At 38.0% G+C, this 18,553-nt stretch overlaps 1 protein-coding gene across 4 annotated transcripts in view; it reads left to right on the top strand.

The window, feature by feature from the left end:
* Nucleotides 1-18,553, top strand: part of Wdr7 (WD repeat domain 7) — a 369,257-nt gene that overhangs the window by 252,456 nt on the left and 98,248 nt on the right. For all 4 annotated transcript variants that reach the window (XM_063231571.1, XM_013157175.3, XM_063231573.1 and 1 more), the window contains one exon: nt 10,670-10,856. In XM_063231571.1, coding sequence (XP_063087641.1) covers nt 10,670-10,856 — 187 coding nt within the window. The remainder of the gene's footprint in view (nt 1-10,669; nt 10,857-18,553) is intronic.

Below are 18,553 nucleotides of genomic sequence, written 5' to 3'. Positions count from 1 at the left end.
TAGGTTGTAGGACCATTATAACTAGCCAGATACTACAAAAATTTTAAACGTCAGCATTTTTTATTAGTCATTGTATGTATTAGGCAATATTCATTTTGCCAAAGCAACAAGTTAGCTGTAGTATAATACTGCCACATTTTTAAACAGTGGCTTACTTAGGATTTATTTTGCTATCTTTGACCTAGTTCTTTTGTATTTTTAACATTTTGCTGCTAGAACAAAGTATACATTTTTTATAGTTTCGCTCACTGTAGCGCTTTTCAAAAACAGTAAAATTAAAGTTGGTATCCTTTAAAAATTTGAAATGAGATGAAAAGCTTGATAAAGTAGCACTAAAATATAAAGCATTATTACTGTTACCTGCATGACAACAGAATTAATTTCACAACAGCCCAGCGATCTAAGTTAGCTGTGATTTATCCTTTGCTGGCTTTTAGTGCTTTCTACTTTTTAAAAGACTTTGTTCTAAATCTGTCTGCATTTTGGTGGTTTATTTTTATATTTGGCTAGACAGACAACCAGTCACTGTACTATGCATCTATTTTATAGGTAGGAAAGCCCAATAATTTGATAATTAACCTTGAATATGGCCCTAGATTGACCTAAGCGGTGCAGAGTTCTACCCTATAATAAAATGAGCTAGGAGCCTTTTGGCACTTACAGTCAAGAGTCAGTGACCAGCAGGAGGGTGTAATAGTGATTCTTAGAGAAAGAGAAGATACCTTTCTAGTTTCTAGTACAGGAAATTTTATTACAAGTGGCAGTGACTTACAATCTTTTGGATATTATGAGCCAATAAAGTTTCCAACAATAAAATTTGAGGGAATTTAATAGTTTCTAATTTTTTCATTTTGCTTAATACAAACATTAGAAAATACCATTGCATACAGAATTTAATTTTAAATCCCTTTATTCACCACCAAAAGAGTAATAAGAATATAACCTTATCAAAAATTAGTAAACTTTACTTAGAATAGGTATTCCTATAAGTTGAGTAAATTGGTTTTCATGAAAAGGACTTACTTATATTATTTATATTTTTCCCATGGTACCATAGATCCATGAAAACCTTGCTGTGGGTCAAGACAGGTTTGTAGGAGACCCTTAGAAATTTTTGATTTGTGCATAATCTTGTTAATTATGCTGGGCACACACTATAATTTTCGGTATTTGCCAAAGCAACCATTACCATATTTAATAGTGTTTTCTTAAGATTTCATATGGCCCAAGGAATGTGTCTGGTCAGCAGATCAAAAAGGTAAATGAAATTTAAAAATTAGCATTAAATGATAGGATAAATACCAAAAGATAATATCTTGTTAGTTAATTGTCTGGATAGTAATGGTTATAATAAAGTGTAAAGAGAAGTGCAGCTCAGTGCTTAGCATGCATAGGGCCCTAGGTCTACACCTGTAATCCCAGCACTGTGGAAGCTGAGGCAGGAGGCTTGCCATGAATTTGAGGCCAGCCTGTATGCTACAAAGTGAGTTGCAAACCAGTCTGAACTACATAGTAAGACCCTGTCACCAAATACCTAAATATATAATGAAAAAAGAGAAGAAAAGAAAAAAGTGAAATTTTATTCTAATATAAACAGAAAAGATGCAGCAAAAATTGCTGTCTACCTACCTTCCCATGTGAGTTCTCCCCTTGCATCTGAACAAAGTTTTGTTTGAAGCTAGCAGTCTGTCTAGCTAACAGACTATGTGCCCCAACCTTCCTTGAGACTAGGGGAATTAGTATATGGTACAGTTCTGATCAATCAAATGCAATCATGTTTTACAAGGCAGCTGCACTTAACCAGCACATAATCTTTTAGCCTTTTATTCTTCGTGCTTCTTTGTTCTACCAAGTTAGATAGACTTTTTAACTAGTAACTTACTGAGATATTTCATCACTTTTGCCCAACACCTTCTGACCCTACACAAAATATCCCACTATACGGAAACACACATATTTCCTGATATTTGCATCTTCTCTATTTCCTGGCCTTATCCATGCTGCTCCCTGTGCCTGGAACATTTTCTATTTTCTCATTGGTTAATTCCTGCTTGTTCTTTAGGTTTTGCAGAGAGATTACTCTCCTTGGAACCTTTCTGATATCCCTAAAGGTAGGGTTAAGTAACTTCTGTTAAGATCTATCTTGATGCCTTTTGCTTGTAAATATCATAGTAGTATTCATCATATATTCAAATTACCTTTTAACTTATCTGCCTCTTGAATTAGAATGAGTTTCATTAAGGAAAGCAACTGAGTCTTACTCCCTTTTGTTTCCCTAACACTTATTGTTCTATAGTAGTACTCATAAATGGCTATTGCATAAGTTGGGATTCATGGGTTGGGGCCATATTGTGGAGGCCTTACATGAATATCAGGCCAGTACTGTCACTGGAGAGCTTTTATGAAGGCCTCAGGGATGATGGTAGATCTAGTATCATTCTCCACCCAACTCAGCAAAATCTAGCAGAATGCACATGCGTTTACATAAAATAAATACATGTGCATTCTTGAACAAAATTAGATTCTGTCTTTTACAAACTAAAATATACCTTTTGAGATCTGTGTTGGTTACTTTCTCTTATTGCTGGGACAAAATACCTAATGCTGAAAATTAAGGAAGTAAAGATTTACTTTACTTCCTCCAGTTTGTGGAGGTTTTAGGCCATAACCAAGTGGCTCTAAGCCACTGTGGCACATGACAGAGGGCAACAGTTCATGGCAGTGGAAGATGGCAAAAGCAAAATGGGAGGAGCATGAGAGAAGACTCTTGTAGTTCTTTATATTGTATGTAGGCTACTTACCCTAAGGTAGATGTAGTACTCACACCTATAATCCCAGCATTGGGTCATGAATCAATCACAAACTCTAGAAGCCTGCCCCCATGACTGCGTGAAGTTTTAGGGGAATATCCAGACACAAATCATAACATTCCACTCCTGGCTCCCCAAAGACTCACGTATATTCCTTTATGCAAAAGACATTTAGTCCATCACTAAGAGTTGTCAAACTCTTAAGAATTTCATCATTGCTGAAAAGTTCAAGTTCCAAGTCTTCTCTAAGATAAGGCCAACTCTTAACTACAAGCCCCTGTATAATTAAAAAATTAAACACTTCCCATATTTAATGATACAAGGTAGACATTTCCATTCCAAATGTTACAAACAGGCTACAAAGGAATGGAACCAAAGCCCAGGGCAAACATTAAGTCCTGTAGTTCTAAGCTTCAAAGGGCTTATATTGCGCCACTTCTGGTGGTCGTAGCTCCTATGGCTTTTCTCTTAGGCTTGCTTTCCTCCTTCCTTGCAGGTTTCCCCAGATGATCCACATTCCTGGCTTCTCCAAACTTCTGGAGTCTCCACTGCACCTTTCACTTCACTCTCAGTTTCACATAATCCCCTCTCGGGCACTCTGCCTGGACTTCCAGCCCTTCTTCTAAAATCTTGGTGGAAACCTTTTGACCTCAGAATTCTTGCTTTCCACATGTGCCTACAACCAGTGCCATACAGATGATGCCAAGGCTGGGGCATTAGCCAAGCTTTCTTCTCTATTGGCTGTAGGTGTTAGTACCTGAATTGCTGGACACTCTGAATCCATTTCTGAGAAGCAGATTCTCTAGGCTGCTGCCATTTCACAACCTGGTGCAGCCACTGCTGCCATTATGGAACACAATGTATCTGCCACCATTTTGGAACACAGTGCTCTGCAGTTTCCTCCTCAGAGCAAAGTCTTTCACTTTTGTAGTTTTGAGGCTACAAATGGTGGAGACTTGCTGTTTCTTGTGCCCTCAGGACATCTCTTATAGTCTCCTGTTCTTTCTCAACAATCAAGATCTCCTCATCTCTTATCTTTGCAGTTCAGCACCTTACTGGAGCTTCCATTCTGGAAACTCACAACATTTTAAATCATTCTCGTTGGCTCTTTGCTCTTGATTCTCAACATAAATCTAGCTAAAAGCTCCCAACAAAGCCATGCCACTGCCTCAAAATTCCACTGCCTTGAAATTTCTTTTGTCAGAATAGTCTGCTGCCCTTAATCTTAGTCTCTGGCAAATCTCTGGATATAAGCAAAATGCAAATACTTTTTGCCAATGCATAACACACATCATCTAGAGTCCAACAACCAATGCAGTCATTCTTCCCAGGAGAAACTTCCCATGCCTGGTTTTTACTGGCAGGATTTCTGTCAGCTTTCTGATTTTCTGTGCTCTGATCAGAATCTCCCATAAGAACAGCATAAGGCATCCCATCACTTCGCTTTCATGCACTATCTCTGAACCTTTCCAAAATTTCCTACGAGCCATTCCCAAAGGCTGTTGAACCATACGATTAAGTATAGTCACAATGACCCTACTTGTCTGTACCAAATTCTGTGTTGGTTACTTTTCTGTCCTTGCTGAAACAAAATACTTGATGCCCAAGATTAAGGAAGTAAAGATTTACTTAGCACATACTTTGTGGAGGTTTTAGGCCATGTTCAGCTGGCTCCAAGCCAGAGTGGTACATGGCAGAGGGTGAAGGTTCATGGTGGTGGAAGATGGCAAAAGCAAAAGAGGAAGCACATAAGAGAAGACTGTTTCTGTCCATTATATTGTATGTAGGTTGTCCACCCTAACTAAGGTGGATGTAGTACTCACAACCATAAATCCCAGCATTGTTCATGAATCAATCACAAACTCTAGAAGCCTGCCCCCATGACTACTGGATGTTGGGGAAACATCCAGCCACAAAGCATAATGGGGTCACAGTATATCTCCCTAGTGGAGCTTATACTTAACCTGGACATGAGGCTTTCAGTTCAACCTGCAATACTCAAAACAAAATACAACACACACACACACGTGCATGCCCACATGCGCACACACACACACACACACAAACTTTTAAAAGATTTATGGAAAATGAGAACATTTTGTCACAAGAATTTTTTTTCTGTCAGTAAGGAAGATATCATTGTTATCTTTATTTTAGCTTTTGCATTTCTTTGGTCCACCTTGTGGAGTATCTATGTTGTAAGTTAGAAAACCCTGCAGGAGAGAATACAATATAAGTTTAGAAGATACATGTATCCCTTTTTATCATATAGCCATTGTTTAGAGGATTAGTCAGGTGAAAGAATATTTGATGAGGAAGTAGTATATGAAATTTTATATATTCTCAATTGTTCCTTCAGAATATCAGTGTAATTGCTGTTAGCAATAAAGTCATACGAATCCTGTCAGCATGACTGTAAATAAAAATTTGACCTAAAAATTCTTGTGACTTGTTAGTTACACGAATTACTTGGAATAAGTTGTCAGGAGAAACTTGTGGAATTTTAACATTTGTATGTGTTTATAATTGCAAAACAACTAATTAAAGAGAAAACATAGAGAGCCCTTCCTGGTTCTTGTCACATTCCAGGAAGTTTATATTCATAGTCCCAAAAGAAAGTTGTTAGAATTCCAGCAAGGTAATTCCAGTCTACCAATTTCAGTGCAATCCAGGGTAAGAATAAAGACATTAAGACATATTTATAGTTATGGGCAGCCAAGGGGTCCTAAGTCCAGCCAAGATGAAGGTTAACTGGAGCAAAACCCAGGGCACAACCAAGGGTTTTATTAATTCTCTATGAAGGAAGTGGCTCAGGGATGAGTGACAGTGAGAGTGGTGGGAAATATGTGAGTGCCTTGAGCTGGGCTAGATAGGAGACCTGAGATCACCTCTGTAGTATGCAGAGGGAAAGGTATGCAGAGAGGGTTATCAGCCCAACACAACTGAGGTAGTGTCTGATGTTTTAGCATCAGTGTTTCAGCTCTGATGTACCATCTTTTCTTCCCTGGGAAGTAATAGCCTCTTATCTCAAGGCTTGGTCCCAGTGAGACAGCATGGAGCAGCGCTCTCCATCTCTCACCTGGCTCAACTATGTTTTTCAGGAGTCACTGAGCAGGGAAACAGAGATTGTTACATATCAGCTCCTCAACCAGCAGTTTACACTGCTTAAAGCAAACTGAAGGGAAAAAGAAATGTCCTAGCCATTTCTATGTATGTTAATGCATGGAGATAGGGCCAAGTTTAGCCAAAGTGGAGATAATTGCTCTTTTTTCAAGGAGAATCTTCCAGGGGACCTCCACAAAAACAAGCAAGCTCTTACTAATATGTTTAAAAGCCTGTGTATGAAGCTGTGTATTTTTCTCTTTTCTCGTTTTGATGCCCTCTACATGGCCTGCCAGAGCTGTAAAACTTCCCTGCCAGAATGCTTGGGATCTTTATGTTATCTGGAGACCATAATTTGAACTAAAAGAGAGACACTATAGTAGAATTTTACTTATGAGATCATTTGAGAGAAATAGAAAGTGAGTTAAGGCAAGGGTGACAGTGCTGTAGAGACCCTGTATTTCTTGCCAAACATCGTCCTCACTGCAAGTCTTGGATCACACCATGGGGAGCAGCAGGCACTCTGGAGCCTCTGCAGGCCCCAGGCTTCTGGGGAGCCCTTGCTGGTCCCCTCTTTTTCTGTTGTTTCATGGAAAGCTAAGTGATCGTATTCTATAGGCCACCTTTCCCATTTCATCAGAACTGTGATGAGAAACGCCAAGAAGTCAGCCGCTTACTGTTTATTTTTGCACTTATTAAAAAAACCTGTCAGGGTAGTAAGAAAGCTGCCTTTACAGAGTTCCTGAGAGTCCCTTAGAAAGCAGCAAGGTCCCTAGCTCTGCCATAGTGCTCCTCCCTGTAATGAATACTGCAGCGGTAGAGTGCAGTGAAGGAAAATGATGATTGAAACGCTATAAAATGTTGTGCTTAGGAAACTTTACTTCCCCTTTGCCATAAGAATACACCTCCAGGGAGCCCTATCCTTAGATTGGAAGCCATCGTTGCAGGTGCTTCAGGGATCTTCAGAGAACAGCAGTTGAGGTTTTTCTGCAGCTCTTAAAACTTCCTGGCAAATAAACAGGAAAGTGGTAGGTTGTTTTGGACATTTTGTAACATTGTTCTGACAAGCCAGGGCAGGGAGCTACCTTAGAAATGTGCATGCAGCAAAGGCAGATCTGTTTTGTATTTTAAGTCCATAGTGTGTGTAAAGCCCTGCACAAATACTCAGTTCTGTGAAACAGCTTCTACCTTAAGGAGCTGGCAGGCCACTAAGGGAAGTGGAAATGCATAGAAATCCTCTTATTTAAAAATGTTTGATGAGGAATATATAAGTGCTGACAAAACAATCAACAGTGGATCAGTTTCTTTAAAAGGTGTTTATTAAATTTTATGATCCAAAAGAAAAAACTTGGAGCTTTACATATTTCATGATTAAATATGAGAACATAATTTATAAATACACATCAACATATGAATTTCAGAGTGTTTTTTCAAGACTTTATATATGTATTTCTTTGTTGTTGTGGTGGTGGTTGTACTGGGAATGAAAGGACCTTCTCACTGAGCTACATCCCTGGCCCTTTTAGAGAACATTTTTATACTGAGACAAGGTCTCACTAAGCCATTAAATTGCTCAGGTTGAGCATGGGTATGATGCTGCTTCAGCCTCCCAGAGTGCTGAAATTACAGATATGTACACCCACGCTTGTTTTTCTATGCACCTTTTCAACCAATGCAAGGGTTGATAATCCAAGAACATGGCTTCCTTGAAATTTTTCTCCAGAATTTTGTGGTTATGGCTATAGCTTTCCTAGGGAAAGGTCTGTTGACTTCAGATTATTATTACTTTTTTAAGTCAGATTTTATTGGTACATTTTAGACATAATGATTGTATTCATGATAGAGAATTTGTACCTTTACATAAGTCGATTTTTCCTCCATTCTTTTACCCTCCTTTCAACTCTTTATTTACAAAAGCTTTGTTTCCATTTTTTTCTTTTTTTTGGTAATAGGAATCAAATTCAGGACCTTGTATTTGCCAGGGAGGCGCTGTGCCACTGAGCTGTACCCACCTGGCTCTCCACTTTTTCTTATGATATATGTATGCTTTTCCCTTCTTTCCTTTCCCCTACCCCTCCCGTTTCTCCTCCTCATTTGAACATTTTCTTCCTATTTCACAATATCCAATATACATTTTGGTTCTTATTTATACTTTCAGCTTCTCACACCAGAGAAGCAGTGCTCCAGCAGATTCTTTAAAGGGTTTTATGACTGAGAAGCAAATCAGAACCATCAGTTTACAGGATGTGTCCATCTCTGGGCTTAGCATACCCATCTCTTCCCTTCCCTTCCCTACACCTTTGTTCCCATTCATTCTCACATAACGGTGGATGACAGGATAAAAATGATTAAACACTTTGTTTGTAGGATGTATTACATTAAAGTTTGTATGTCACGTTCTTAATTTGGGAAACAGACATAAATTCAATGTGTTATCCATAATGAGCCCTCCTTGCCGTCTCCTGGGCTCTGTGTGCTGGGCACTTGGCAATGCACTCCTCAGGCATAAGCCCATTTCACACTCCACATTCTTTGTGAGAGGCGGCTGTTACTACCAGCATTTTATAGAGAAGGAAACCGAGGCTCAGAGAGCAGCTTCCTAAGCCACTGCCCTAAAAGTTAGGAAGCGGGTGAACTATCTGTGTCAAACCTGAAACCTGTGGTCCCCTTACTTAATATGAACTGGATGGGAGTTTTTTGGAATTTCTTTTGGCTTTTTATCTTTATTTTCTTGGTACACTTTAGATTACATAATGATAACATTCATTATAGGTAATTTCAAAAAGAAGCAAGATACATTATGTACAGGTACAAATTCTCTCTGACATGTTTTCTCTTCAAAAACAACAAGCCTTTTCTAAATTACAACTTGCTATTTTTTTTGGTTTTGTTTTAATGGGTTTTTTTGTTTGTTTGCTTTCGGTTTTTTGATTTGTTTTTGTATTGAAACAATGCCCTGTTATGTAGTTCAGGCTGGCCTTGAACTCATGATTTACCTGCCTCAGCCTCTGAAGTGCTAGGATTGCAGGTACGTGCTACCACGCCCACCTCTGCTTTTCATAATCGTTTGTGTTTTCCTTTTCTGAATGGGAAAATGCCTTTTGAAGTAAATGGACACGTTTACACATATGCAAACTGTGAGCATAATCTTTTCAACATGAAAGAATATGTGTTGATTAAAACCTGGATCACTGCATCAGATTTAGAAGTTGTACTCTTACAAATTTGTTTAACAATCTTTCAGGAAGAAATTCCCACATACGTATCATCTTTTTTTTATTATTATTTAAAGAGAAAAAAGAAAGGAAATAAAAAACCAAAGCAGTAACAGGGTACAAATAATACAGAATTTCAAGAAAAAAATATACAGTAAGAAATCACTAGTTAATAGGTTACACATTGTCATCTTAGAAACAGTTGTCCATATTACAAAATTAAAGCATATAAAGTGGACATTCATACAGTGAGATTGCAGACATTTCCGTTCAGTGATCCAACAAAAGCTCAGTAATGCGGTTTTCCATCCTACACACTCAAACATACATACAGTTAGTTATATCCCTTAGACCACTTTCCTTTTCTCTCTTTTTTACAATAACAGTTACACTTTTTGGGTTTTTTTACTCTCACAGTTCTTATTACTTTTTTTGAAGAGAATAAAACCTAACATGACTAAACAGAACAGAGTCAGTTAGAACAGAAGGATGGGCATAGTACATGATGTAAAAATAGAATACCAGGTGATCAAAAATGGTTACCATTGTGCCTCTTGCTATTTTTAAAAAGAATTGCCTATATCATCAGGTATAATAGAATTTATCAAAACAGTACAGTATAAGACCAATAAAACCTACAATGACATCTTTTATCTCAATCTCCATCCTTTGTTTTTTAAATTAACCTATTTTTTCTTATTTTTTTTTTCAATTAAGGGAAAACTAAATTTAAAAATAGCAGGATATATTATAGTAACTTTTTTTTCTTTTTTTTTTTTTTTGTTTTCCTATTAACCTGATTTGAACCCCAGTATTGCTCTCTCCATCTTGTTCCGTCTGATTCTACTATATTCTATTTTGTTTGATAATATCAAGTTTGAGGGTATAGGCAGCCACTTTGAAGGCAATAAGATTTACTACGATACGTATCATCTTTGCGATGTACCAATACATACTGCAGAATGTGGAGGAACATGGATTGCTAGGGAGGGAAACTTTTTAACACATTCTACCTTCTCTATTGATCAACCCAATGTAGCCTATAGTGAGAAGTGTTACTAATGGAAAGTGTTTTACTTGGAACTGTCTAAGGTTAAGAAAGTGTGTTATTTGAATCTTCGTTTTTGAGGTAGAGGAGCACTATGTGGCCCATGCTGGCTTTGTTCTCCTGGGCTCAAGAGATCCTCCAACCTCGTCCTTCATAGTAGCACAGACCACAGGCACATGCCTCCTTGCCCTTTTATCTCAGCTTCATTTTATAGAATGCCAAGTAGGAAGGAACACTGTTTGCAATTTAAGATCATTGATAGTATTTGAAGATAATTTACATGGATTTATTATGTAATTAAGCACTTTAGAACATACCGTAAAATATTTGTAGTCTAACTTTTCTCTTGAAAGTGCCTCGCTGAACAAATAATAGACTCACAATCTTTTATATAGTTTTAAAGAAATGTAAATTGTTTATGGTTTGAAAGTATGCCTCAGAAATTCACAAAAGTGTAATTAGTTACTATTCTGCTTTCTGTGTGGTAACTCTAGGCAAGGCACTGACATTTCTGCTGCTGCAGCCTCCTAGTCCCAAGCTTCCTCCGCACAGCACCATCCGGAGAACAGCCATTGACCTGATCGGGCGAGGATTCACAGTGTGGGAGCCTTACATGGACGTGTCCGCAGTTCTGATGGGGCTTCTCGAACTCTGTGCCGATGCTGAGAAACAGCTTGCCAAGTATGTGATTGCCAGTGAATTTAATTTGTTACTGTTCTCTCTTTCCCTCCCTTTGTTGAAGGTTATTGATTAGCTTTTATAAATTTGTGTTTCACAAACAAAAAGTAGAAATCAGTTCATTATGTGAAGATTTGTTTGGAAAAATGAAAAGGAAATATATTCTGTAATTTAACACAATTGAGAGTTAGCCCTGATCCATTGAATAATGTATCACTCAGCTTTCAAACTGTTCGTCGTACCTTGAGACATTACTAATGTTTTACTAATTAAATACACGGCCACACTGTTTGAGAAAGTACTGCTCCTCCCTTGTATTAATTTTTAAATCAACTTTACTGAGGTTTTAATTGCTTACAGTAAAATACTAGTCATAAGGAGGTTTCAGTGAGCCAGAGAAGAGTGATGAGAGAGTATTGGAAGAGGAAGAAAAGCTGAAGGTGTTACTTAAATGAAATAAATGAGAATACAAATGGCAACCAACTGGCTAGACATGATGGAAAATTACAGGGCTGCTGGTGACAGTAGGAGCAGAGATTAGTGATGGCTTAGTTCGGTCTCCTGATTCCTAGGAGAGGTTTTTTTTTTTTTTTTTTTTTTTTGGTACAATACACATAATAAAAAATGTAACATTTTATCTCTCATAAGTACTTTTGTAATTCAGTGGCATTAAATATGTTTGGTGTTGCACAGCCATCACTACTACCTAATTTCCAACTATGACATCTCAAATAAACACCCCGCATCCATTAAGCAGTCTTTTTCCATTTTGCTTCCCAACAGCCCTGGGAACCATTAATCTGCTTTCTGTCTATGAATATGCCAATTCTGGATATTTCACCTACATGGAATCATGCAACCTGAGGTCTACTGTGACTGACTTTTTCCTTACCTGGTGTTTACATAATACGTCCATATCATTGCTTTATTTATTTTTATGGCTAACATGCGATGCCGTGATTATACTATATATTGTTTATCTCTTGGTAGACATATAGGTTGTCTCTACCTTTTAGTTATTGTGACTAGAACTGCTATGAACATCTTTGCGTAAGTATCTGACCACGTGTTTTGTGTTTTAAGTTCTGTCTGAGAGGGGAATAACTGGGTCATATGGTAAATGATGTTTAACTTAATGAGGAGTAACTGTTTTCACACCATTTCACATGCCCACCAGCAACATCCTGGAGTTGCATTCTCTCCTCATCCTCCTCGTAGGTTTTTGTTGTTGTTAACATATAGTCATTGAGGGATATGAAATAGTGAAACCTTTTTACTGCCCCATGATGTCTCCTTTTATGAAAGTGTGACACTCTCTGATTTTCTCAAAAATGAATGACATTTTGTTATTGTTAGCCTTTTAAAAAACTAGACTTTTGTGCTGGGGATTTGGCTCAGTGGCAGAAGCACCTGCCTGGCAAGTGGGAGGTCACAAATTCGATCCCCAGTATCAACAATAAATAAATAACCAGTAACAACAACAACAAACTAGAGTTCTGTGCTTTTTTCTTTGTAGTTGTCATTCTCATTCGCAGTTTCCTTGGCTTCCAGAGTGCTTTGGGGCTGAAGTCTGTTTGCTGATTGCTCTGTGTTCAGGTGATAGAGATCAGAAAAGCAACAAAAGGGTGGAGTGGAAAGTGGAGGCTTTGCCTACAGACGGGACTCCTGGTCGATGTCCCAAAATTGACTGATTGGAGGGTGTTTACTTCAAACGTAGGCAGCAATTTCTCCTCTTCCCTCCTTGAATGCCATTCTGCTTCCTCTGTGTCTCCCTACCTGTGTGCTTGGGGCTGAAGTATCTGTCTCTTACAATTGATGTTATATGAGTTTATATCTGCAAAGTGCTTAGAATAGTATTTAAACCTCTTAAGTGGTTAAATGGATGTTACCTTGTGGTGCTAGTGCCCGTGATGTCATTGTAATGGCCTTGGTGCTCAACAGATCAAGAGCTGTCCCATTGCTAGACTGAGCAGTTTGGAGAATGTGGCCAGGATAGCTGCTGGATGTGGGAGGCTGGGTGGTTCCTAGTTGGCTACAAGGATTAGGAGAAAATTTGAGCCCATGAATTCGTGCCAAAAGTGCAAGGCAGGTGGCCTTCACACAAAGCTCCAGAGCACATTTTCAACCTTTGGCCTCCCCTGATGGCAGCTGCCACTTGAGCCCTCCAGTGAGACCATGGTGCTGCTGCTGTTACCACAGCTTGTCTGTTTTATCCTGAGCAGTCTCTGTCTAACGTGTTTGGTTCCCCAAATTTTGCTTTGATCTAATTGTATAGCTTATTGTCAGATCTAATCTAAAAACAATTTCAATAGCATATATTCTGTTTTGTTACCTTGGAGAAGAAGTGATAGTTTTTAATTATTTTATTTTATTATAGTTTTATTATTTCTAAATAAATTTACATTGAGCTGGTATCAACAAAATAAAGATGCACTTAACATGGTAAACTACATGTAGTATGCCCACAGACACAAATACTATAGTTTTCAGTAGGTAATTTAAATCTTGCTATTACATCCTTTCTGTCATGAAGATTAGTATGACTTTCTGTACATAGCCCTGAATAAATGAATGTATCAGCATGTAGCCTTAAGGAGTCCAATGTAATTTTCATCATGATAAATTGCATAATAAGCAAGAAAATGTTTGCTTATTAATCTATAACAAGATTTAGATTGAAAACGCCTGTTACATCCCTGAAACAGTGGTGGAGGCTGCTGAGGGCTGCAGTGGGGAGAGGCGGAGCAGTGGCGTGTGCAGAGGGTTAAGTGTGCATCTTACCCTCACGGTGCCTCGCTGTGCTGCCCCTTGTTGTGCCTGATTTACTGTGTACACAATAACCCGCTCAGCTGCCTTGCTTCTGTCTGCGATGTTAAGCTTGCTGCATGAAGCAGCTTTTATGTTAGGCTAGTGCTTTTTAAACTTTCAGTTCACGTTTGTCAAAAAAGCCAAAAAAAAAAAAAAAAAAAAAACCCACAACCATAAGAAATGTTTCCTACTCTCTTCCCATTCTCATGAGTTTATGAGGATGGGTCTCAGAGAGAGGCAGCTAGCTTAGGCCTCATTCTGGAGAGCACAAGTAACAGCACAGTTGCTTTTTGCCTTTCCCATGTACCCACATCCCAGTCAAAGATGACTGCTCGGAGATCTAAAAACCCAGAGATGCACTTACAATTTTATCTCTAATATCACAGTAACAATGGTTGTTTTTTAGTTTCCAGATATTTTGCCAAATTTTAAACTGTATTTATTTAAAAAGCACTTTTGAACACCTAATATGTGAAAAGGATGTTGTTATTATAAAGTAAAATTAACAAAGGTTTGGGGGCTGGGGATTTAGCTCAGTGGCATAAGCGCCTGCCTTGCAAGCAGGCAGTCATGAGTTCGATCCCCGGTAACCGGTAAAAAGGAAAAAGACCAAAAAAAAAAAAAAAAAAAAAAAAAAAAATTAACAAAGGTTCCATCTCCAGGAAATGGAAAAAGATAAGTTCTATCTAAAGACCCCTATGATATAAAGGGAATGGGGAGTAGATGAGGTGGACATTTGGGGCCTGGTGGGATGAATCATATCTGGATAACTAGAAGACTAGCCAAGAAGAGTTCTGTTTGCATTTTTTCTCTGGGTGGTTATTAGGGGAAGAAGGGACAGGAAAAGACAGAGGTGGGAAAACACAGTTGTACTCACAGAGGGTGAGTATACCCTTAGCTGGTGGTGAATGAGAAGTAAATAATTGTTTTTAACTAATGTGATTCATTAATTCCCAGCAAAATTTACCCTGGGATGCTCCCATTTAAAACTAACGATTTTCCTCCCTCTTATTTCTGGAGAATAGGATTAGGGTTAGACGAGAATTGCTTCATACTTTACTGTAAAAGTAGTATGTTACAGAGTTTTTTTTGTTTTTTCTTCGTTTTTAAACCTTAACAATTACCAATCAGTAGTAGACAGAGGTTTTCAACAGAGTTCTCTTGTTGAATGCTTCCTGCCTTTTCTGTGTTGTACAACTTACAGTGTGCTCGTCTAGATGCACAGAGCCTTAAGAAAATAGGCGTCATTCCCATTTTACAGATGGGAAGTGGTGCATCTGGAAGAGAAGTTATCCCTTGTTCACAATAACATTGCAGCTCATGAAAAACATAGAATCTAAACCCTGATCTAGCTGATTCAAAAAGCCAGTGCTTCTAACATTGTGTTTCTTGCATTCAAAATTTTAACATCTCTAAAATTAAAAACAATTTATTCAGAAGATATAAAAGCAATCAAGTTGGAATTTTCAGAATGCATTCAGATTTTTAGTATATTTAATGAAATTGTTTTCATCAAATAGTTTGTACCTTTTAAAAATAAAAGCCATGTATAAAACTCAGTAAACTCTTTGAATGCTTTGGCCTGAAGTGTGTGTTCATTCTTGTGTATTTATAATTCCTAGAAAGTGAATTGCATGCAGTAGACTTTTAATAAAGCCATAAACTTTTAGAGATGCAAATCTAGTTCCACAGAATCTGATTCATTGCCCTCAATATGATATTGAGTACAAAGAAGGTTTAGAGGGATTTGCAGTGTGTCTGAGGTGACACTTGCATTCCAAGGCTGACTCAGGTCTCCCAATTAACTCACATTTTGTTGCTCGTATGCCATATTCTTATGCCACTCTTTGTATGGTAAGAGGTCACATGTACCACCTTGTGTGAGAATTTATTTTACATGAATGAGGATGTGCATGATGGACTGTTTAATGGAAAATTGCGGTTGTATTCTCTTGCAATCATAGATTGTGCAGTCCCCCAGGTAACTGCAAGAAAAGTAAAAACATGCAGTAGTGTCATTTTTAAATCTAAAATTTGTTTAGCTGCACATTGATAAAACATTAAAAACAATACAAAATACTACTTTATAAATGCAGAGATAGGGTTGGGATATAGCTCAGCAGCACAGCACCTGAATGGCAAGTTTGACGTCGTGAGTTCCATTCCCAGTACCCAAAATAAATAAATAGATAGATAGATAGATAGATAGATAAATATGGAGAAACCCTTGTGCAATTGGGAAGGTAGACTTTTATTTGTCTTCATTGGAGTTTGGAATTTTTTTTATTGCATTTGCCTAGTGCATGGTGCAGGACAGCAGTAGAGCAGTGCTGGCCCAGCTGCTAAGGGAGCTAGTTTCTCATTGTGAGCTGCCACAATTTAAAGACATTAGTGAATTACAAGAAGCCTGTTACTTTTAAGGGATCATTGCAACTTGCCGAACAGTAAAGGAGAAACATGCACAGTAGTTTCTGGAAATCACACACACTTCGATAACATATGGATAAGAGCTACCCATTACAAGATTCTTTTTGAACTGTATAGAATTAAAGAAAAAGATTTGACATTTTAGTTCATACCTCAACCGCATTTTTTTAACTTGAGGATTGAGAAGAAAGGAGTATATCTTACAAATGCACACAAGCTTTAAGATTCAGAATACAGACAGTTCTTCCTGTAACCCTTAAATTATTTATAATAGTGTGTAATCCGAAAAGTTCATTTAAGTAAACCATGTTAGCATAGTTTTTATTCACAGTAACTGCTGTACGTACAGCATATATGGAATAGGTTTAAAAGATCTGCATTTGGAGGAAGAAGAATTTCTGCCTTTACATTTAGGAAATGAACACTACCTGGAGTTGAGAAATTAAGGTCCAAACAAGACAAAGCGAAATCAAAGATTTCTTACTAAATCGAGGAGAAATACTAACAAACCTGTTTTACCAGGAAGAGGTAAGATAAAAATCTCAGAAGCTGCATAATATTGTGGTTTAGATCTCAAATGTGCCCCGGCCTCTCTTGTGTTTAAAAGATGATTGGATCACAGGGACAGTGAGGCTGACTTGCTATTAGGAGGTGAGTTGCTGGGAAAATGACCTGTAAGGGTGTATTCTTGTTCCTGGTTCCTCCTTATTCATGTGCTACCTGTCATAGGTAGAACAGCCTCCTATGTGGGTTTAGTGTCCACCATGCCCTTCCTGCCTGGAGGTCAGGCACCCATGGTCTAAAATCACAAGCTAAAATAATCCACTCCTCCTGTAAGTTGTAGGTGTTGGGTATTTTGTCCCAGTGATAGGAAGGTAACTAATATTTATTTTCAAAATAGCGTTAGTTTTGTTTGTTTTTGATGGGTCTTTTAAAAATATCCTTTTACTATTGACCAAGATTTATAGACTATAATTTATTTTTCCTCTGAATAGTGTCTTATAGTGTTCTTTAATTTGACAGAGACTTTTAGATGGTGACATTTACCAAAAATGTTCTTACATACAACTTTTTAAATGCTTTTTTGCGATGAAGCAAGCCTTAGAACAGGATTAATGAGCAGTCAAGTGAAGAGTGAACTCCACCTAAGTGGACTATTTTTCTAATTGTGTCTTTTGTTTATAATATCTATCATCTCTGGTATTTTATATTGGAGGTGTACACTGAAATGTTGAGTAAAATATAGAGCCTGTCATGTCAAATTTTTTAGAAAAGAGACTGAAACCACAGGCCCATCCTATAAGTTGGTAAAACAAAGGATCTGCATAATACTCACATAAGCTGGGTCAGAAGCAAAGAGTGAATTCTGCATTTACATACAGATTTCAGAATCAGAGAGACTTTTCCTTTCAAATCTCTCATAGTATGATCTTTTATCACTCGGGTAGAACCCCACATTAAAATATATCACACACACAATCACACACTGTCGACTTTAAAGATTACTGTGTGTGGAATTAGGCTTTGTCTGTTGGGACTACCAAATCAATTTCTTTGACTTCATTGCCAGGTCAATTCAGTCCAATAACTGGATTAAGTGAATTTTTCTCCTCCCACTGAATTTGCCAGCTCACTTCATTTAGTGCATGACTCCTAAAGTATCACTGTGTCCAAGGGCTAACCTAGACAGTTTGAGGGGAGATACAGGATTATAAGGCATGATGACTAGGTACTGCACAGAGTTCTTAATGCAAACTCACAAGTCTTGACAGAATAAGACTCAGTACTGAAGGTCCAGAATGAATCTGTTCTGTTGTTGGTTGTTTCCATTTCAGTAGAAAATAATTGAGTCCTACATCAATTGCAGAATGCCATGGAGGGAAGATAGAAATTTTTAAGTGTAGGAGAATGAAGAGAATGCCACTGCAAAAAGAGATACAGAAACTGCATTAGAAAATCCATCCCCAGGAATGAATAAAGGTACACAATTTCATAGGGCGGCCTTGGAGTTAGCCTCGCATCAGGAGCATTTGTGTTGAAAAGATTGAGCTGAAAATTAATGAAATGGGATTATAATGGGCCTTGGAGTTTAGGATTTTCAAATCTCAAGCCAAAGAGTTAGAATTTTTCTTAGAAGTAGTAGGGAGCCACTGGAGATTTCTAGAAAGGGTAGCCATGAAATACAGTTGATGTGGTGAGAAGATTGTTCTAATGATGCGCTCAGTGTGCACTGGCAGGCTTGCAGGGCTTACACTCACAGGCCTCTCACTTCAGCACTGTTGACACCCTCCAGCTCACTGTGAAACCCTGACCTCAGGGTAGATCTGTCTACATTTTCTAATCCTGTAATGAAACTGCCAGCTGATGATAAAAGGGGTCACTCAAATATACACATTGATGCCTCTACAAATTGCTGGATTTTCCAGCTTCCACTGAACTCAGTGGGCAGTATTTTTACATATCTT

This window comes from Cavia porcellus, unplaced genomic scaffold, assembly GCF_034190915.1.
Source record: "Cavia porcellus strain 051 isolate PalLab524CR breed Dunkin Hartley unplaced genomic scaffold, mCavPor4.1 scaffold_20, whole genome shotgun sequence".
In the NCBI taxonomy this organism is placed as follows: Eukaryota; Metazoa; Chordata; class Mammalia; order Rodentia; family Caviidae; genus Cavia; species Cavia porcellus.
Note: the sequence above shows the minus strand (reverse complement) of the source record. Positions and strands in the feature narration are given on the sequence as shown.